The sequence below is a fragment of the Microtus pennsylvanicus genome, chromosome 2 (assembly GCF_037038515.1).
Source record: "Microtus pennsylvanicus isolate mMicPen1 chromosome 2, mMicPen1.hap1, whole genome shotgun sequence".
Lineage (NCBI taxonomy): Eukaryota > Metazoa > Chordata > Mammalia > Rodentia > Cricetidae > Microtus > Microtus pennsylvanicus.
In genome coordinates, this window is record NC_134580.1 from 131,258,696 (window position 1) to 131,279,733 (window position 21,038).

A 21,038-nucleotide genomic window follows, 5' to 3' on the forward strand; every position below is an offset into this window, starting at 1 on the left:
CACCTTTAATCTCAGCACTCAAGAGGTAGAGGCAGGAGGATCACTGTGAATTCAAGACCAGCCTGGTCTACAGAGCAAGTTCCAGGACAGCCAGGGCTACATACTAAGCTCCTACCTCCAGAAAAGAAAAAAAAAAAAACACTTTTTTTTTTTTTTAAAGTTTGGATAACCACAGTTTGTACAATCTGAATTTATGTAAAGCCAGATGTGGCAGCACAAAAGAATCCACAGAGAAATGAGAGGCAGAAGCAGTGGTGGTGGTGGTGGGGGGGGACGACAGAAGCTTGCTGGCCAGCTAGTGGTGAGCCAGAGACCCTGTCACAAGACGGAGAAGATGTGGACTGACACCCAAGGTTGCCCTCTGACCTCCACAGCTGTGACACAGAGCTGTGCTCACACACCAACACACACAGCCACACATAAATGCACATCTGAGGAAAACAGGGTTTCTCTCTGTGAAAGTGAGTTCTAGGACAGTCAGGGCTACACAGAGAAACCCCGTCTCAAAGAAAAAAGAAAAGAAGAAAGAAAGAAACAAGATGGGTGGCTGTAGAGTCAGTTTGGGGCCTGCACGGAGGCGAATTCACAGAGATTTAGTTTAGGATGTAGAGGAAGACACACAGTTTACCTGAGGGGACCAGGGTTGGTTTTCTTTCATATCCATTTCTCTCTTTCTTTCCTCTCATTCCTCCTCCCCAGTCTGGCTACTGAGACTCTAGGTCCAATTTAATTTTATTTGGTGTCCCAAATGTTCCTTGCAGTTTGCAGGATGCCCAAAGGCTGATGTGCCTACTGTGTGCCTACCAATCCTCGAGGGACAAGGTCACCCATGATTTTACATCAGCAACTCCACTTTCTGCTCTGGCCCAGGTAGTTCCTGGTGGTATCACTTTATTGTATTTTCATAGAATTTCCAACAGGTTGTTAACACATTGTGTTATCATCTGATAGCAAAACATAACAACGGTCCGATAAAAGCCTGCTGCGTAAATGGATAAAATAGTAAGGACATGAATGATCCCCCCTTACAAGGGTCAATGATTAATGATTACTGTTCAGTATTGATTTTTCTACTTCAATGACCCCTTTTAGTGTTATATTTTGGTGATTGAAACCTATGTCTATTCCCTAAAGTAGGCTGGCAGTTTGCTGATGGATTTTCTGTTTTAATTTTTGGTTATTGAAACAGGATCTCACATAGTCCAGGCTCCTTTGAAACTCTTTATGTAGCTGAGAGTGACTCTGAGTGGCTGGGAATGACTTTGAACTTCTGATCTTCTTGCCTGCACTTCTCACGTGCTGGGATACAGGACTGTCCACCATGCCCAGTTCCATCAGACCCAGGGCTTCACAAATGCTAGGCAGGCACAATAAACTGAGCCACACTCCCAGTACCTGCTGGTGGACTTTCGTCTCGGTAATTTTTTAATCCTGAGGATGATTTGACTTACTCAGGTCAATGGATACTTATTAAAAAACACTGTTTGGTCGGAAGGGTCACCTCAGCTCCCCGGCACCCCTTTACACAAAAAGTCTGGATTGTTTGCCTGGGGGCTTCACCCCAGCTTCTGGCATAAGAGTTGCCTCTGTCCAAACCCCACCTCTGAGAAAGCCTGCCAAAAAGTGACCCCTCCCCATGGAGGGGCACAAAAACCCGGCCAAATGATGACCCCTCCCCAGGGAAGATCGGGACCACTTCCACAGGCTATTTAAACTGCTCCCCCAAAGAATGAACATGTGGTCTCCGGGTTCCCTGTGGTCTCCCCTTCTCTCTCTTCCTCTCTCCATGTTTTCCTGGGGCCACTCGAGAGTATTGTCATCCATTAAATATGGGCATCTTTTAATTCGGTCTGATTTGATCTGATTGGGATTATTTGAGTCAGCGGAGAGATCTGTTAGCTAAGAAAATATTTAACACACACTTGTCAGACTATATAAGAAACCCTCAGAATAACTCATGCTCATAACTTCATGAAGCTTAAATTTCATAGGGGAAAAGTATGAAAATAGTAAGTCAGCAAATAAAAAATAGAATTACTATAAAAGAAACAAAGAACCATGATGGAAAATATAGGGTCTTACTTTTCAAAAATTATTTTATTAGGGCTTGTGTGTGTGTGTGTGTGTGTGTGTGCGCGTGCTCACACATGCAGAGGTGTACATGTGACTTGACATATGTGCAGAGGTCAGAAGGCAACTTTTGGGAGTCAGTACCTTCTTCTACCATAAGCGCCCAGGACACAGATGTTCAAGCTTATGTAGGCTCAACTTTTATCCATCTCAGCTGCTCGAATTTCACAGCAGAAATCATGCTGAGGGAACCTTTAGGAAAGGAGACAGCCTGGTAGTGCACGCCTTTAATGCTAGCACTCGGGAGGCAGAGGCAGGCAGATCTCTGTGAGTGAGTTCAAGGCTAGCCTGGTCTACAGAGCGAGTTCTAGGACAGCCAGGGCTACATAGTAAAATACTATATGAATGAATGCCAGTTAAGCCAACAGCTGAGAGAAAGAGGGGGGAGTAGTGGTTTAGGTCAAGGGCAAAATATATTAAAAGGCCTAGAGGTAGAAAAGATCGGGTATGTCTAACAGGTTGGTTTGTTTATCTTCATTCCAAATGCAGCAACGGAGAACATGCTTCCACAGGGCTTGTGGGATTGCTTTTCTGGGATGAGTCCTCACCAATTCTTTGCAGCTCTCTCTAGGTCGAAGGTGCCTCTTCTTCCTGCTCTACACAGCTTGTTTTTCAGAACCATTTGGTTTTTCGCTACTTCACCCCCTCCCCAATAACCATTAAAGGGCAAGATAGCTCAGAAGGTAAAGGCATTTACCACAGAGCCAGATGACCCCAGCTTGTTCTCTGGAACCCACAGACTGAAAGGAGAAAACCGACTCCAGCACTGTCTTTTCTGGCCTTCGCATGTGTACATTCATACACATATACACATAAAACAATTAAATCCAATGTAATAAACAGGGTTGAGCTGGACAGTGTGGACACACGCCTTTAATCCCAGTACTCAGGAGGCGTAGGCAGGTGGATCCCAGAGTTCGAGGCCAGCCTGAACTACAGAGTGAGTTACAGAACAGCCAGGATTCCCAGGGCGTTGGTGGTGTACGCCTTTAATCCCAGCACTTGGGAGGCAGAGGCAAGTGGATCTCTGTGACTTCAAGCCCAGCCTGGTCTATAAGAGCTAGTTCCAGTACAGGCTCAAAACAAAACAAAAAAACAGTCAAGACTCAAAGGAAAAACCCTAAATCAAAATCAAAAAAATACCAAAACAAAACAAAAAAACCCAGACAAACAAAAGGTTCTTATATAAGAGATCAGAATAGATGGCGTCACAGATGCTTGTCCCCAAGCATGGACCTTCGTTCCAACAAAATCACTCAAATCAAATAAAAAGCTGTGAGGTGCTTAACGGAGTGCTCCCTTCTCAGATTCCCTTTGTGTCTTCGCTCTCCGTTTCTCAAGACAGGGTTTCTCTGTGTAGCCCTGGCTGTCCAAGAACTCTCTGTAGACCAGGCTGACCTCCAAACCAGAGATCTGCCTACCTCTGCCTCCTGAGTGCTGGGATTAAGCGTGTGCCACCACCGCCCAGCCGACTTCTCTTGGGTACACACAGTTTGTACACTGGTTCTCTCAACACTTGCTGTTGTGCCAGCCCTTGTACTGGATGCTAGAGTCAGAGATGCTCAAAGATGGCCCTGTATCCTCAAGGTCAGTCTCATGTAGTGCCCATAGAGAAAATTCATCTGGTTTCTTTGTTTTGTTTTGTTTTTTTCCGACCTTTGTCTCGACTAAAACTAGAGACAACCAGGAGTCAGACAAATGAAATTTCTACGCTAAGAAAAAAGCGGAAAGCAGACGTCTAGAGGTAGTCATAACTGGACAAACCGCAGCCCTCCTGGCATTTAAACCGTTCCAGCAAAGCAATACTGTGCAAAGGCTTGTGGAGTACCGAGTATTCCAAAAGACACTAAGTTGTTTGTAGATGCTGTGTTGCCCGAGGCTGCGTGGAGGACCCGGAAAGATGGAAAGTTGAGTCGCTCGCCCAGACTTAACCACAACTAGACCCTATCACGCAGTCACTACTGTTAGTGCAACAGTGCGCAGGTGCCCCTAGATCTTGGTTTTACGCGTGCGCGTTATTTAACTCTGAAGCCGCGGGCGGAAGTCGGAGAGCGGGTGTTTCTTCTCCCTTCTGAACGTTCAGTGCTAGAATTCAGACACTGTGGCTGTGTCTATTTCTGGAGAGCGCTCGTGTGTCTCACTATACCCCCTTTTCCTTTTTGAGACTCTTTAGGAAGTTGGCTGCCAGTACTTAATATGGCGAGAGGCGCAGCCTCGGCGCGCCGGCTCCCGGCCCTCGGCTCCGCTGGGCCGTCCCCCAAGAAAGGGCGGGAGTTTGGGGGGCGGGGCCTGGCCGCCGGGCCGAGGGCCGCCCCGGGCCTGGCCGCCGGGCTGCTGTTTCGCTTCTGCGGTTGCTGAGGAGCACTCGGGGATTCCCGGGGACTGGCGCTGCAGAGGTGGGTCTGGGGCAGGCGGGAGGTGCCGAGTCTAACGGTCCAGAGCCCGGGCGCCCGCGGGAATCTCGCCTGGGCAGCGGCTGGGCAGGGGTCCGGGCCTGCCTGCCTGAGCTTCCTGCTGCAGCCACAGCTCCGGAGAACTGCACCCCAGGGTGGCCCACAGCCGTAGCCAGGGCTAACCGGCTAAGACGCTGCGCTCCCTGCAGATCTCACTTCGTGCTCCCCCGAGCTTCGCAGCGCCCTGTGCCCCTAAGGCTTTGCACGTGATCTACCCCTTGAAAGTCCGGTCCCAGTCCTCTGCTCCCTCTCAGATTCCTAATTCCTCAGGACCCAGCTCGAAGACCACTTCCTCACTTCTTCAGAATCTTTCCTAGAGGCCTGCTCCAGGCACAGCTAATCTCGATTCTTGGGTTTTGCCATCTTTGCTCAAGTCAATGTTCTTCCCCTGGCTCATGTTTGGGGCTTGTTTATTCGAAGTCATGTCTTTTTTTCAGCTCTGTGTCCCACGATGATAGTAAAGTTACTGAATGGTCACAAGATGACAGCTCTGCTAAATGCGTTACCTGCAAAGGCCCCGTTAATTCACACAGCGATCTACGATGTGGGTTCCATTTGTTCACATTTTATGCATGAAGAAATAAGCCCTCATAAATCAAGTTAGAGCTAGAATCTGCCAATGTAAATGATTGATAACTTAACTAGATTGTCTTTGAGTTGCTGTTTTTACTTTAGCCTGTAAGATATGGAGGCCAGGGTTACAATTCACATTTTACTAAAAGGGCTTTTGTAATGGGAATTGGACCTATGGTCTTCTGCGTGCTGACCAGTGTTCTGCCACTGAGCTAATCCAAGCCCTCTTTTTACTCTTTTATTTTGAGACAAGGTGTTACCAATTTACCAAGGCTTGATTTGAACTTGATGTCGTCTTGTCTTGGCATCCTTAGAAGCTGAGATTTCAGGTCTTGGACATCCAAGGCCAGGCTTATAAAGGAGAATTGATCTTACCAGATCAAATAGAATTCATAACAAAAATAATCAAGATGAGATTTGGGTTGTCCTACTGATACACTGACAGCCCGTGTTCTTCCAGGAACATTCTTCTGTACTTTGCTCCTTCAACCCCAGAAAGCTTTAGACATGGATGCCATCGCTTCACGCCCCATTGGGAAATGCTCCGTGGGGCTGTGATTTTAATTTTTGGCTTTGACAGCTAATGAGATGAGTGTAGAATCTGGAATCAGATTAGAATTTGGTTTCTACTTTGCCACTAACTAGTTGTGTTTCTTCCTTAAAAAAAAAAAAGTGTGTGTGTGTGTGTGGAGTTGTGCCCTGATGTACACAGGGAGGCTAGAAGACAGCTTTGAGGAGTTGGGGCCTCCTTCCACCTTCATGGGGGGTCACACTCAAGTCATCAGGCCTCCCTTTCCCTGCTGAGCCATGCTCCCATTTCACTTTCCATCTAAAAATCATATTCACTTTTAATTTTGTGTGTGGGGTGCACGTGAACCTCGAGGCCTTAGATCTGGAGCCGGAGTTAGAGGCAGCTATCAGCTGCCCAGAGTGGGCGATCAAAATTGGATTTGGATCCCCTGCAAGAGCAATATGGCTTTTTAACCAAAGAACCATCTCCTTCATACTTCTGTATTTTGTTTTGTTTTGCTTTGTTTCATTGTTTGTTTGTTTGTTTTTTGAGACAGTCTCTCCACGTAGAACTCATTCTTGTAGACCTGACTGGCCTCAAACTCAGAAATCCACCTGTTTCTGCCTCATGAGTGCTGAGATTAAAGACATGGGCTATGATACCCGCTCACACTAACATTTTTTAAAACACTGGTTTTCCTCCATTCTTTCTTTTTTCTTCTTCTTCTTCAGGATTTTATTTATTTTTATTTTGTATGTATGAGTGCTTTGCCTACATGTATGTATGCGCACCATCTGTGTGCCTGGTGCCATCAGAAGTCAGAAGAGGACCTCAAGCCCTCTGGAGCTGGACTTGCAGATGGTTGTTAGTCACTAGCGAGTGTTAAGAATGGAACCCAGCTCTTCAAGAACAAGTCTTCCTAATTGTGGAGCACTGAATCTTAGTTTTCTTGATTGTAAAATGAGGATCGTAATTTTTTTTTCAAGACAAGGTTTCTTTGTATCACAGCTCTGGCTATCCTGAAACTCATTTTGTAGCCAGGCTGACCTCAAATTCTCAGAGATGCTCTTGCCTCTGCCTCCCAAGTGCTGGCATTAAAGGATGATCCACCACTGCCCAGCTGAGACAGTAATCCTATACCGCTAAGGTTTTTTGTTTGTTTGTTTGTTTTTGGTGTTTGTGTTCTTTTTTTTGATAATGAAGGTTGCAACTGATTATTTTAAGAGTTAAACACTGTACACACTATACATGATCTTACTTTTGCTTTATGAATGGTTATGGAGCTGCCAACACTTTGTAAAACATAAGGATCATGTTACTTAATGTTAGCTATCAGCCAGTCAGGTTTATTGGGCACTTCATACACACCAGGTCTATTTTAGGAGCTTGGAATACAGCATTTAGTGAAGTGATGTTAGCTGGGGTGACGGTACACATTTGTAATCTAAGTACTTGGAAGGCAGAACTAGATTCATGAGTTCTAGGTCAGCCTGAGCCACTGTAGCAAGACACCGTCTCAAGCAAAGAGAAAACAGTATTCCTGTACTGGCGGGGTTTACATTTTGGTAAGTTGTTGCACATAATAATTAGAGGCCGCTAGACATGGTAAGTAGAATTGCCAGTGCTTGTGTCTGGGAGTGGTGTCACTTTACACGACACAGCTTACTAAAAAAGTGACAGTTGATCAGAGACCTGGTTAGAGGTCTCACTAATATGTGAGCGCGGCTCCTGCTGTGTTCTAAGCACCTGAGGGCTGGCTATGTGGTTGGAGGCATGGCCAAGGAGGTGAGAGAGGATTAATTCATTTGGCTAAGATGGGTCAATTAGGACTCTACAGACGATTATAAAGATCTTCTTTAACTGTAGTTGGCTGTTACCTAGGGTTTGGGGGGTTTTGTTTTTTGAGACAGGGGGTCTATGTGTAGCCCAGGCTGCCTTCAAACTTACTACATAGTCCATGGAAGACTCTAACTTTGACACTCCTTCTGCCTCAACCTCACAAGTGCCAGGATTTTAGGCATGTCTCACCATGCTTGGCTGCTTATGTTTTGTTTGTTTGTTTTATTTTGTGTGCATGTGTGTGCAAGTGTGTGCTACAGTTCTCGGGTAGAGGTTAGAGAACAACTTTATGGGGCAATTCTCTCCTTCCACTCTGGGTTCTGTGGACTGAATTCAGGCCGTCGGGACGGTAACAAGTACTTTTACTCCCCGAGACACCTCAGCAGCCCTGTTGTGTTTTTAAAAGGATCCTGTAACTGTTCTGTTGAGGAAAAGCAAAACAAGACAGACTTTAGGAGGTATCACGAGCACCGAGGAAGCTTTGGCCGTGCTCCAGTTACGCAGCCGTACAAGGAATTATCCTGAGTTTGGTATTAAGCGGCAGTTGTTTATGGTCTCACACAGCCACTGTGGGTTGGAAGTTGGAGCAGATTAGCTGGTGTTTCTGGCTTAGGAGACACAGGCAAGGCTGACAGTAATCTGAGGTTTCAACCAGAGGCTGGAAAATCTGCTTCCAAGATGCCTCACTCACAAGGCTGTTGGCAGAACTCCCAATGCTTTCTCCTGGGCCTCCTCAGAGGTACTTGTGTGTCCTCAGGACAGAGCAGGTTTTTCTCCAGAGAGTTGTTCAGAAGAGTAAGCGAACAACAAGCCACAGTGCCTTCTGTGAACTCATCTCAGAAGGCATTTCTACTTAAACATTCTTTTGTTTGTTTGTTTGGTTGTTTGGTTGGTTGGTTGATTTTCAAGACAGGGTTTCTCTGTAGTTTTGGAGCCTGTCCCAGAACTAGCTCTTGTAGACCAGGCTAGCTTCGAAATCAGAGAGATCCGCCTGCCTCTGCCTCCCAAGTGCTGGGATTAAAGGTGTACACTACAACTACCCGGCATTACTTAAACATTTTTTAAAGATTTATTTTATTATTTTATGTGTATGGATGTTTTGCCTGCACGTATGTATGCGCATTACATATATGTCCTCAGAAGTCAGAAAAGGGTGTTGGAGCCCCGGGCGCTGGAGTTACAGGTGGTAACTCCACCATCTGGGGGCTGAGACCTGAACGCTGGTCTTCTGCAAGAACATCAAGTGCTCTTGGCTGATGAGCCACTGTCTAGTGTTAGTCGTTTCTACTTTAGTCATACTACACTCAAAGAGAAAAGTTGGTTTCACTTTTTAATTTTAGACTTGATTTGATGTAACCAGGTTAACCTTGAACTCACTGTATAATGAAAATGACTTTAACCACTAGATCCTTCTGCTTGACCTCCTGACTGCCCAAACTGTACTACAGCCAAATTAGGCTCCCTCTCATTTTCGGTGGTGGTAGTGGTGAGGATAGTAGTTTGGTGGGTTTTTTTTTTGTTTTGTTTTCTTTTTCTGTTCTTGTTTTATGTGTGTAGTGTATGTGCAAGTGTATATCCACATTCACTGTGCAGGAGCAGAGATTAATATTGAATGTCTCCCCTGATTTTATTCCACCTTATATGTTGAGTCAGGGTCTTGTATTTGAATGCAGAACGCACCAATTTTAGCTAATGGAGATAGTCGTCAGCGCTACCTAGGAAGTGAGTGTATAGAGAGACTCAGGGCTGAGCCCTAGAACCCTCAGTCTTTTTTTTTTTAATTTATTTATTTATTGTGTATACAACATTCTGCCTCCATGTATGCCCACACACTAGAAGAGGGCACCAGATCTCATTACAGATGGTTGTGAGCCACCATGTGGTTGCTGGGAATTGAACTCATGACCTCTGGAAGAGCAGCTGGTGCTCTTAACCACTGAGCCATCTCTCCAGCCCCAACCCTCAGTCTTTAGATGATGGAGAGGCAGGAGATCTCGGGTCATGGCCTTGTTTGTTAGTAGCCTGGTTATTCAGAAGAGCCAGAAAGGCTTATTGTGTGTGCGTCCTTTCGATCATGAATGTTGGCATCTGTTTTTGAATTTTTTAAATTTTTATGGAATGGTAGCACACACCTATAATTACAACACTTGGGAGGTAGAGGCAGGAGAGTCAGGAGTTTGAAGTCATCTTCAGCTACATACAAGTTTCAGGCCAACTTGGGCTGTATGAAACCCTATCTAAAAATAAAAGAAGAAGAAAAAAAGAGAGAGAGAAAGAGCCTGCAGGACACTAAATTTATAACCTCTGGACTAAGGTTGAGGTCTGCCAAGAGTGGGCCCATACACGTTTCTTTAGTGTGTATGACTGACAATTGACTGTGACTAAAATGAATTGGACAGTTGTTACTGTTGAGACACTCACACTTTGGTAGCAAAGACAGACAAATGCTGATGGCAAAGACGGGCAGACAGTGGTGGTGCACTCCTTTAATCCCAGCACTTGGGAGACAACCAGGGCTGCTCAGAGAAAGCCTGTCTCAAAAGGTAATGTAGACATTAGAACACCTATTTTTGAATACAGTTAAATGTGTATGTGAGCAGGAGACTGTGAGTGTGTATGTGCACACATACACATGTATAACTGTCACAATTTGACGTCTTCAAGGCTTCATCTGGGTGGGCAGGTAGGAGGTAGACTGAGCCATGACGTACTCATATTCTGGTACATGAAAAAGATTTGGCGTTCTAGAAACTTTTGTGTGTGCACATGCCACATTGAATTTAATTGTTGTGTCTTCGCCTTTGCCAAACCGACAGCACCTTCACGATTGATTCCACAGATTGCTGTGGGCCATGTGTCGAACAGAGGGTGCAGTGGCATAGCCGGGGCTCTTAGCTTCAGGTCGGGTCCCAAAGGCACACATGGAAGCGGGAGTCCTCTGACGGTGCCCATCATAGCTCCTCCTAAAGGGTAGGGTCCATCCTAGTCTTTTCAAAGTTCTGAAGAGGGGACTGGAGAGCCGGCTCGTTGGTTAAGAGCACTTGCTGATCTTGCAGAGGACACGGGTTTAGTTCCCAGTACCCACATGGTAGCTCACAACCATCTGTAACTCCAGTTCCTGGGTATTGATGTTCTTTTTGGCCTCTTCAGGTACCAAGACCACACATGATGCATATAAGTGCATTCTGGCAAAACACTCAACACACATAAAAATAAATATTTAAAAAGGAAGCTCTGAGGAGTCCTGTAATAAAGGAACTTATTTACTTCATTCAGCCAGATTCACCCCACTTAATGTTTGCTGAGTAATTCTGAGAAACCTAGCCTTTTCGATTTTCTTGTATGTTTTGGTCTCTAGCTCAAGAGGAGATCTAGGACACATAGATCAATGGTTAGACTCCCTGCTGCAAGCAATCTGTAGCCACATAGGAACTGTGAGTCTGTTCTCGGATGCTCGCATGGAGACAGGAAGCCCCAGGTTGAACATGAAGCCCCAGCCATTGCAGCTGGTGCTAGAGGAGCAGGTGCTGGCACTGCAGCAGCAGATGGCAGAGAACCAGGCCGCCTCCTGGAGGAAGCTGAAGAACTCCCAAGATGCCCAGAAGAGGCAAGCCACCCTTGTGAGAAAGCTGCAAGCCAAGGTGAGGCAGCTGCCCCTCTGGGGAAGGGAAAACAAAGCCCCACCCCGAGTTAAGTGACAGAGTGGGATGAGGGCTGGATGAGGGAGAGACCGTGGAGGGGAGTGGACCAAACATCCTGGTGAGAAGGGCCCAGATATTCACCTTTCAACCATAGCCTCTCCTCTGATGGTCACACTATGCCAGGAAGTGTGGTTTGTGTTCCTTTCAATCTGACATTCGCAATAATTAGTTGTCTAGGTTTGTTCTGTTAGACTAGAGCAATGGCCCTCAGCCTTCCTAATGCTGAAACCCTTTTAATACAGCTCCTCGTGTTGTGGCGACCCCAACCATAAACTTGTTTTCTATGCTACTTCATAACTGTATTTTTGCACATATCTGTGTTTTCTGATGGTCTTAGGTGACCTTTGTGAAAGGGTTGTTTGACTCTCTCACGGGGGTCACGACCCACAGGATGAGACCTGCTAGTCTAGAACTAAGCCCAAACTCAGTATACAAGGTATATAGAAAATAAGTGTGAGTAAGAATACGGAAACAAGGGGTCACTGTTGGGTATCCTTGTCTATCACTCTTCATATGCATACTGTGTATTGTATGCATATGTCTGTGTAAGTGTATCGTGTGTGTGTTGATGCCCTTGGGGGCTGGAGTTACAGGCAGTTGTGAGCCATGCATGGTGCTGGGTGCCGGGCACCAAATTTGGATCCTCTGAAAGAACAGCAAGCTTTTTAGCACTGATCTGTCTTCAACCTCCACCACATTTTTAGGACAGGGTCTCTCTCTGAACTGGAGCTCATAGATTCGGCAGGCCGGCTGGCCAGGGAGCTCCAGGGAATCTGCTGCCTCAGCACTGGGATGGTGGCTTTTTATGCTGGGGATCTGAACTTGGGTCTTGATGCTTGCACAGTAAGCATTTTACTTTTGATTTATTTATTTATTTTACTTTTGAGTTAGGGTTTCTCTGTGTAGCTTTGGATGCCCTAGAACTAACTCTGTAGACCAGGCTGGCCTCAAACTCAGAGATCCACCTGTCTCTGCCTCCTGAGCTGGAATTAAAGGCGTGTGCCACCACCAACAGACACATTTTACTGACCAAGCTATCTCACCAGCCCCTTGGAAATATTGATTTAAAAAAAGAAAAAAGTCCTTGTGTAAGTGGGGGAGTGTAAGCATGCACACACCTGACACGGGTCAAGGTCAGGGGCCATCCCCAGGTGTCCACCGTGCTTCTACCCTGCTGAGAGAGGGTCTCTTTGTTTGCCACAGTATGCCTCAGGGGAGCTATCCAGTGAGCTCCGGAGATGCTCCTGTCTCTGCCTCCTGTCTTGCCATAGGAGTGCTCGCCCAGAGACACACACTACACATCTGGCTGTACTTGAGTTCCGGGGATCTGAGTTCAGGCGTTAGGATGCTTGCACAGCAAGTGCTTCCCCACGGAGCCACCTCCCCGGAAAGTATTATTTAAACACTCAGCTAGATACTGTTAAGATACTTCACCGTCACCACCCGCTTCCCGTGTTCACAGCAGATTTGCCCACGAACCCAGGAGCCTTGGCTTGTGTTGTTTACACGCATGCTCAGGGCCTGCTCTTTTTGCTTTAGGTTTTACAGTACCGGAGCTGGTGTCAAGAGCTGGAGAAGCGCCTAGAAGCCACTGGAGTAAGTGAGGTTGAGTTCTGGACTTCCCCTGAGAAATTCCATCCCATGGTTTTCCTTTTATAAATGCAGATTCTGGGGACTTAACATAGTCGAATGGGCATGTAGACTCATAAGGGAAATTCATTTTTCACCCAGCAGGGGTCAGTGTTTATACGTTAGGAAGATGCTCGCCTCTGCATGCCTCTAAGCGTGCCTGTTGTAGAGGGATATGTTTGTTCCCTGGGTAGGACTGGCTTTGAAAGACCCTTATGTCACTCTCTGTTCCAGCTTTCTTAGGCTTCTCCTCATTCCCCCTAGTAAACATCTCAGAAGAAGGAAAACCAGAATGTGTTGAGCACCTTCTGTGCAGGCCAGGGCACCACTAGGCATTTTGTATTGTGTCACGGGACTTGCAGACTCTCTGAGAAGAATGACAGCCACCTTCGCTTTGTGGTCTGGAGACGATGAGTGACTTCCCAAGGTCCAAATCAGTGGACTAGAAGTTAGGGCCATAGTGAAACATGCAGCTTACGCTCCTTGGGTTAGGTGCCGTTTGCCATAAGTTCCATCTTTTAGGGCTGGGGATTGGTTCACTCTGGAGAAGGAGTGCAGTGTGTTTGCTTTCCTGACAGTGACTGAGAAAAGAAGCAAATTGCTCCCAAGAGAAAGAATAAGGAAGGAAGTGGGCTGCTGTCGAAGAAGGCATCAGGGAATTGTCCTGGGTGATGTTTTTGTGTGGTATTCTAAGGCCTGTCTCTGTCTCTTAAGGGACTGATCCCTCAGCGGTGGGAAGGTGCAGAAGAGCCAAACCTGGAACAGCTGCTGGTCCGGCTGGAGGAGGAGCAGCAGAGGTGATGGACCCCAGCCTTCCTGAGCTGACTGGTCATGCAGAGGGTGGAAAGGCTGACCATGTGGTGGGAAATGCTGGGCGTGGTGGTTCATGTGGGTAGTAGGGCAGGCAGAAAGCAAAAAGAGAGGGAGGGAGGAAGAGGGCGCTTGGGAACCTTGTGTTCTGAGGGCAAATAGGATTCCAGTCCTCTGGTTCCTGGTGATGGAAAGTTGTGTTCACTGTCTTAATCCCAGGAGCGAGGGTGGGACCAGACCTTTATTTCGTCCTTGCTCTTCTCAATTCCCAGTGCAGGTGTGAGAGTCTAGTGGAAGTGAACACGGAGCTTCGGCTGCACATGGAGAAAGCCGATGTGGTGAATAAGGCCCTTCAGGAAGATGTGGAGAAATTGACAGTGGACTGGAGTCAGGCCCGGGACGAGCTAGTGAGGAAGGAGAGCCAGTGGCGGATGGAGCAGGAGGTACGGGAAACGGGAGTGGTGTGTGCACTCTGGGTGCTATTCTGGGCAGCGCTGGAAAGGGTTAACTCTTAGACCTGGGTGGAAACTGATCTGTCATTGTTCCAGCCTCTGCTTAGCCTGTCCAGGCTGACAGCTGTGTCCTGTTTCAGCTTTCTTCCTAGTTCTGCCTGGTCTGGGCTTCGCTGGCAGGTAGCAGAACACTCAGCTCTTGCAAATGCGAGTAGCCTAGCTTTCAAATGAATCTGAAAACTTACTGATTGCCCTTGTCTGGAGGTCTGCCTAGCTAGATGCTAAAAAGGTAGCTGCTGGATTAAATGGAAGAGAAAACAGTTATGGACCTTGGGAAATTTTTCAGTCACAGCTATAGACGGCAAATGTTTCCTGAACCCTTGCTGGGTGCTGGGTCTGGGTGATTTACATGTATTAGATACCCAGTTCTCCTGCCAATGGTAATAACTCCCATTTGCCAAGCCGCCACTGCATGTCCTTTTCTGTTCTGGCCAAGTGGAAGGCCACTTTTCACACAGGGCCCTTTGACCTCTTGAACCTCACTGCCAACTTTAGCAAGCCCTTTGGTGTAGCCTGAATGTAGACACCCATTCATAAGCTGTCTCCTCGAAGTCCTTCCCTTCCGTCACCTTCACGCAGCAGCCATAAAGAATCTAGGACTCTTGTGTTGCTGCAGGGTCTTCTGCCCTTGGGTATGACTTGGGGTTTCTGAACACAGTTCTTCAAGGGCTATTTGAAAGGTGAACATGGCCGTCTGCTCAGTCTGTGGCGTGAGGTGGTGACCTTCCGACGTCACTTCCTGAAAATGAAGTCAGCTACTGACAGGTCAGTATGGGGATGAGAAGAGAGGTTTGTCCCTGCTGAGCTGGACGTAAGGCAGCAGGCTCTGTAGGAGAGGATCTGGGGGCAGTAGGCGTGGGCTAAGAGGGAGAGCTGCTGTTACTAGATACAGATGACCCTCTCAGACCTGCCCCTTAGGTCTCTCTCTTGCTTCCTTGGAGTCTTCATTGTTCCTTCCTGTGCTCAGAGATCTGACAGAGCTAAAGGCTGAACATGCCAGGCTTTCGGGGTCCCTGCTGACCTGTTGTCTGCGCATGACCGTGAGAGCTCAGTCTCGTGAATCCAGTGGCTCTGGGAGAACCGAGGAGAGTGAGCCGGCTCAGCTGCTACTGCTAGTAGCTAAGACCCAGGCGCTGGAGAAGGAAGCCCACGAGAAGAGCCAGGAGCTGAGACAGCTGAAGAGCCAAGGGGATCTGGAGAAGGCTGAGCTCCGGGACCGGTAAGGCGGCACATGGTCCCAGGAGGAATTTACTGAGGGAAAGCTGACTCCCTAAAGAGTTGTGGGTGGGCAGAAAAGATGTCAAGAACACACCCACCCTGAGAGGGGAAGGAAATGTGACCTCTGAGTCCTGTTAGGAACCCAGTGTCTCAGTTGGGGTCTGTTACTGTCCCCCAGCTACCTTGCAGCTCAGTCCCTCTCCTGATAGTTTGTGCTGCTAGCTGTTCTCTGGCGACAGCGGCTCCCCGCAGCCATGCTCCTCCACAGGCTGTCTCCTCGTGTATGGCCTCCCTTCTTCCCTCTGCCTTGCCCTTTAAGGTGGAGTTCAATGTCCCCTCTCCTGTGACTTCTCTGACTTCGGTAGCTTTTAGTCCTGTGAGTTTTTTGGCTTGCCTGTTACAGCACTAATCTTACTGTATCTCTTTAGTTCCTTTATTTCTTTGTATCCCTTCTTTCTTTTGGTGGTGGGTGGGTAGCTTAGTTGTCTTTCTTGTGTTGGGGATTGAACTCAGGGCCTTGCATATCAAACTCTCTACCATTGAGCTATATCCTACCTTGGCTATTTTAACTTTTGGATTATAATAAGTTGGGATTTTTAAAATAATAAGAAGGGAAGACATGAGCAAAGTGCCACTGACTATCAAGACACAGTCTGTGTGTCATGGCTAGGCTTCTGTCCCTATCTATTGGTGGGACATAAGTTGGTGTGTACATAAGCTGGGGGCAATTTTGTTTTCTTTTTGCTTTTGGAAACATTAAGAACAAAGATCATATCTTACTAAGTTTGTATCTTTAATGTTTTGTACTTTATCTCTCATATAATAGATAATTATTTGTTGAATGACACAATATTTAAATAAAAGACAATACAGTGATCTAGGCCCCCAGAGGTGATTCATGATTCATAATAAAATTATTAAGGTTTAAAATTTTCTTTTAGTCAGGTGTGGTAGTCATTACTTTTATTGTTTTTTGTTTGTTTGTTTGTTTTGTCCCAAGAAAGGGTTTCTCTGTGTAGCTCTGGCTGTCCTGGAACTCAGTCTATAGACCAGGCTGACCTCAAACTCAGAGACCTCCTGAGTTCTGGGATTAAAGTGTCACTACTGCCTGACTGGTAGTTGTCACTTTTAATCCCAGCTCTTTAGAGTTATAAGCTGGCTTGAACTCTCTGAGTTCAAGGTCAGCCTGGTCTACACAGCAAATTCGAGGCCAACCAGGGCTATGTAGTGAGAGCTTGCCTCCAAAGTGAATAAATGAATGAGTGAAGGAATAGATAAATAAAGACTCCTAGGTAACATTAATTTAAGACATATTTGTTAGCCAGGTGTCATGGCTCATGCCTACGATCCTAGTGCTCAGGAGGCTGAGGCAGGAGGATTTCTAGTTCAGGATTATCCTAGACTACATAGAGAATTTCAGGCAAGACTGGGCTACATAGGAAACAAAAACAAAGAGGAAAGAAAGGCATGAGTGTAATACTGCTCCCAAAGCTCTGAGATGCATTGTTAAATGATAGAGCTGCTGATAATTTTGCTGGGCATCATTAGCTATATTGTCTCCCAAGTCATCTGCCCTTTTTCCCTATCAGAGTCAAAACCTTGGGCTGGAGGGACCTTGGGACTATCCCCTGTGGTGGCAATTCTGATGTTCTTATTGGCTTCAGGGTGCTTGACTTCACAATCAAGCAAGGCCTGGAAGGGCCTAGGCCAGGGCTTTCCTTCAGCTCTCGGGCCCACAAACGCTGTTCCAGTCTTGAGATGTGGTAAATCCCTGCATGTGTCTGAGTGGCTTTTGGCTTTCCCCACCAGATCAGAACTCTAGAGTCAGATGTTATTCAGGGAGTAAAAGGACTGGGCATGCCCAAGGGATTCTGGGAGCTGCAGTGGGAGTGTCCGTGTGGGGCTGAGGTGTGTTACCGGGTGACTTTGCCCGTGTCCTTGGGCTATCCAGGAGACAGTGCTATGCCTCTTTCCTCAGAGTGACGGAGCTCTCTGCTCTGCTGACCCAGTCTCAGAAGCAGAATGAAGATTATGAGAAGATGGTGAAGGGTCTGAGAGAGACGATGGAGATCCTGGTATGTGATCCTGGGTTGCAAAGGAGCTGTGTGGGTTGACAGGTTCCTTGTCCTTTGTGGACAGTAGTGAATGGCACCCGTTAGATGGTCCTTGATGAATCCTCCAAAGCTGGAAAGTGAACTTTGGCCAAATCTGAAAATTAGTTAACTCATTCATTTTCCTGTTCAGTAAAACAACTGTCCACTATTTTGACTGTAATCCTGGGGAAACACAGTGGCATAGATATGAAATGTGTCCTGTCTGAGAGAGACTTGTCATAGTGAATTTGAGGCCAGTGTGAGGTACACGAGACCCTAAGGAAAGCTGAAGTGGTGGGAATGAGCAAGGTATCAAGGAAGGGATCTGTGGAGAGCTGAAAAACCAAGTCACATGGGAGACTGCTTACCCTGGAGCAAGATAGGCTTACTGCCTTCACGTCTCTGAAAGGAGAGTCAATGGCGGAAAGCCGTTCATGTTCTCCAGCGTAGAGCCATCACAGCGGTGGAGGTTGCAGATGAGGTCGTAGGTGTTGGCTCAAGCTGGAGCTGTCACTGGAGCGGTGTGTCTTATGAAGAGTGTGGTTGTGCTCACTGACTTAAACGTCTGTCGGGATGTCACAGAAGTGCTGCTCCACCATGGGATGGCAGAGTCCCCGACTCGATTCCGAGTTGCCTTTCATCTCAGCACGTTTTCTGGTCATTGACTTTTGGCAGCTCTGCACCCCTATCCACATGTGTTCCCCTAGTCTCATCTGTGTTGGAGTCCACTAGAAGGCGGACTTCTGCCCCTTTAATTCCTTCTTATCAGGAATGTGCCAACACAGACATCCACAGGACTCAAGTAACAGAATGAATGACATCAGAGTGCAGAGTTCTGGTTTTCCAAGGCTGTTGTAGTATTTCCCACTGATAGAACAAGAACTTTAATCCAGGCAGTCATTTAGATTTCTGATCATTTATTCTGAGCCTTTTATTGCCATATTACATTGTTTTCAGACTCCTTGGGAAAGTGTGGTTGACGAAATAGAATATGTCTTGATGGATTTGTGGACAAGAATGGTGAATTCGGGCTGGAGAGATGGCTCAGAGGTTAAGAGCATTGCCTGTTCTTCCAAAGGTCCTGAGTTCAATTCCCAGCAACCACATGGTGGCTCACAACCATCTGTAATGAGGTCTGGTGCCCTCTTCTGGCCAGCAGACATACACACAGACAGAATATTGTATACATAATAAATAAATATTTAAAAAAAAAAAAGAATGGTGAATTCTCCTTGCAGAGTTTGGCTCTCAGACTCTCTTCTGTTCCTTTACCAGGAGACAAACCATGCAGAGCTAATGGAGCATGAGGCCTCTCTCAGTAGGAGCGCTCAAGAGGAAAAGCTGTCTCTGCAGCATGTGATCAAGGCTATCACCCAGGCGCTCGTGAGTGCTCTGTACCTGGACAGTGCCCCCTTCCCCGTGTCCTCTCTGCACCTGGACAGTGCCCCCTTCCCCGTGTCCTCTCTGCACCTGGACAGTGCCCCCTTCCCCGTGTCCTCTCTGCACCTGGACAGTGCCCCCTTCCCCGTGTCCTCTCTGCACCTGGACAGTGCCCCCTTCCCCGTGTCCTCTCTGCACCTGGACAGTGCCCCCTTCCCCGTGTCCTCTCTGCACCTGGACAGTGCCCCCTTCCCCGTGTCCTCTCTGTACCTTCCCCGTGTCCTCTCTGCACCTGGACAGTGCCCCCTTCCCCGTGTCCTCTCTGTACCTTCCCCATGTCCTCTCTGCACCTGGACAGTGCCCCCTTCCCCGTGTCCTCTCTGTACCTTCCCCGTGTCCTCTCTGCACCTGGACAGTGCCCCCTTCCCCGTGTCCTCTCTGCACCTGGACAGTGCCCCCTTCCCCGTGTCCTCTCTGTACCTTCCCCATGTCCTCTCTGCACCTGGACAGTGCCCCCTTCCCCGTGTCCTCTCTGCACCTGGACAGTGCCCCCTTCCCCGTGTCCTCTCTGCACCTGGACAGTGCCCCCTTCTCCGTGTCCTCTCTGCTGCCTTGATTTCTAGACTGAGGTTTGGTTTGAGGGTCATCATGTAGGATAAGTTCTCTCAGGGACTTGAAGATTGGGACCCCGAGTATAGGTAAGCATTCATGTCCTGACCCTGTGTAGTGGAAAGGTCCTCTATCTTGTTTCTTGTTCTGGTTCTTAGGCCATAGGCTGAATTCTGTCTTTGTCATTGCAACAGCATTTTCTTTCCCTCCCCCTCACTTACTGCCCATAGACGATTGTAGTCTTATTGCTTGGGTGACCAAACATGAAGAGATGAAGAGACCAGTCATTTTTGCTCTTAGGGTTCCTGCCTCAGGAATAGGACCTGCAAAGGAAACCTTCAGGCTCCTCTGCTCTGTAATGCAAGTCTCTTGGTGACACGTGGTTGCATTTCAGGCCTCAGTGGAAGAAGAGGACACTATGACCCAAAGCTCAGATCATGAGGGCTCATTGCAGTTGGACTGTAGCAGCTTCTCCCCGTTTGATCCCCAGGACCCAGACAAGGCTCTTACTCTGGTGCGCTCGGTGCTGACTCGGAGACAGCAGGCTGTACAGGTGAGAAGCTCCAGAGCTGCTCCTCGGCCCCAGGGACAGGTGCCCCAGGCATGTCTCTCGAGTCTGCAGTATCCCTTTCAGCTGGCACTCATACTGTGTTCGGTTGCACACTAATTTCTCTGTTTGCCCAGTGGTGCCTGTGACCTACAGGTGTCTGTATTCTCCACACCAGTTGCGTGTATCTTTGAGTGCTGCTAAGCAGGGTCCTGGGAGAGTGTAAATGTCCCCAACTCCAAGCAGCCCTTGCTGTCCCTTATGCTACTCTGTCTGAAGATGGTGGTCTCCAAGACTCTAGAGCCACAGAACCCAGGAACCCTTGGTTCTTTGACATCTCACTTGGCCACATTTCTGATCTCAGCTGGCTGTTGTTACTGTTTCCAGTCCCCTTGCCTTGGAGTCACCCGTTTGGTGTTGGTTCTTTGCTCTGCATCCCGTTTCTGTGGCTCTCCTTTCACAGGACCTCAGGCAGCAGCTTTCAGGCTGCCAGGAGACGATGAGCTTGTTGCAGCAGCAGCACAATCAGTGGGAGGAGGAGGGCAAAGCCCTGAGAGAAAAGCTACACAAGCTCACTGGAGAGCGGGATGCTCTGGCAGGGCAGACTGTGGACCTTCAGGGAGAGGTGGACTCTCTCAGCAAGTGAGTGAGCAGGCTGCTTGTTCTTCCCTTTCGTGTCTGGTTTTTGGAAAGCAAAGCCTTCGTAATTTTATTTTATCCCATGTCTGGTTTTACTTATGGTTTTGCAGGGCTGGGAATCAAACCCCAAATCTTAGTCTTGTTAGGAAAGCACTCTTATGACTGAACTGCATTCTTAGTTCTTAAGTGTCTAGTACTAGTCCTCATTTAGCCACTTATCCAGCACTGTCCTGTCTTTGTCCCTGGATCCATTTAATGATGCTTAAGGCTGCTTTGGTTTTTATTCTATCTCCTGTGGGAAAACCTTTTTGTGTTGGTGTCTTTAAAATCATATAATAAATTGTTTTCTGCTTGAAAAAAGCATTATATATTTTTATAAATGTTAAGAAACAAG

The 21,038-nt window shown here is 47.4% G+C and overlaps 1 protein-coding gene across 5 annotated transcripts in view; it reads left to right on the plus strand.

Annotated features, from left to right (window-relative positions):
• The first annotated feature begins 4,407 nt into the window (after nucleotides 1–4,407).
• Cep250 (centrosomal protein 250) overlaps nucleotides 4,408–21,038 on the plus strand; it is a 45,964-nt gene continuing 29,333 nt past the window's right edge. For 4 of the 5 annotated variants that reach the window (XM_075962692.1, XM_075962693.1, XM_075962694.1 and 1 more), the window contains exons 1-11: nucleotides 4,408–4,526; nucleotides 10,865–11,147; nucleotides 12,747–12,803; nucleotides 13,551–13,633; nucleotides 13,924–14,089; nucleotides 14,817–14,923; nucleotides 15,126–15,377; nucleotides 17,355–17,451; nucleotides 18,745–18,852; nucleotides 19,853–20,011; nucleotides 20,469–20,647. In XM_075962692.1, coding sequence (XP_075818807.1) covers nucleotides 10,965–11,147; nucleotides 12,747–12,803; nucleotides 13,551–13,633; nucleotides 13,924–14,089; nucleotides 14,817–14,923; nucleotides 15,126–15,377; nucleotides 17,355–17,451; nucleotides 18,745–18,852; nucleotides 19,853–20,011; nucleotides 20,469–20,647 — 1,391 coding nt within the window. In that variant the 5' untranslated portion in view covers nucleotides 4,408–4,526; nucleotides 10,865–10,964. Of the gene's footprint in view, nucleotides 4,527–10,864; nucleotides 11,148–12,746; nucleotides 12,804–13,550; nucleotides 13,634–13,918; nucleotides 14,090–14,816; nucleotides 14,924–15,125; nucleotides 15,378–17,354; nucleotides 17,452–18,744; nucleotides 18,853–19,852; nucleotides 20,012–20,468; nucleotides 20,648–21,038 lie in introns of all 5 variants that reach the window. The other variant, XM_075962695.1, reaches the window with a different exon arrangement.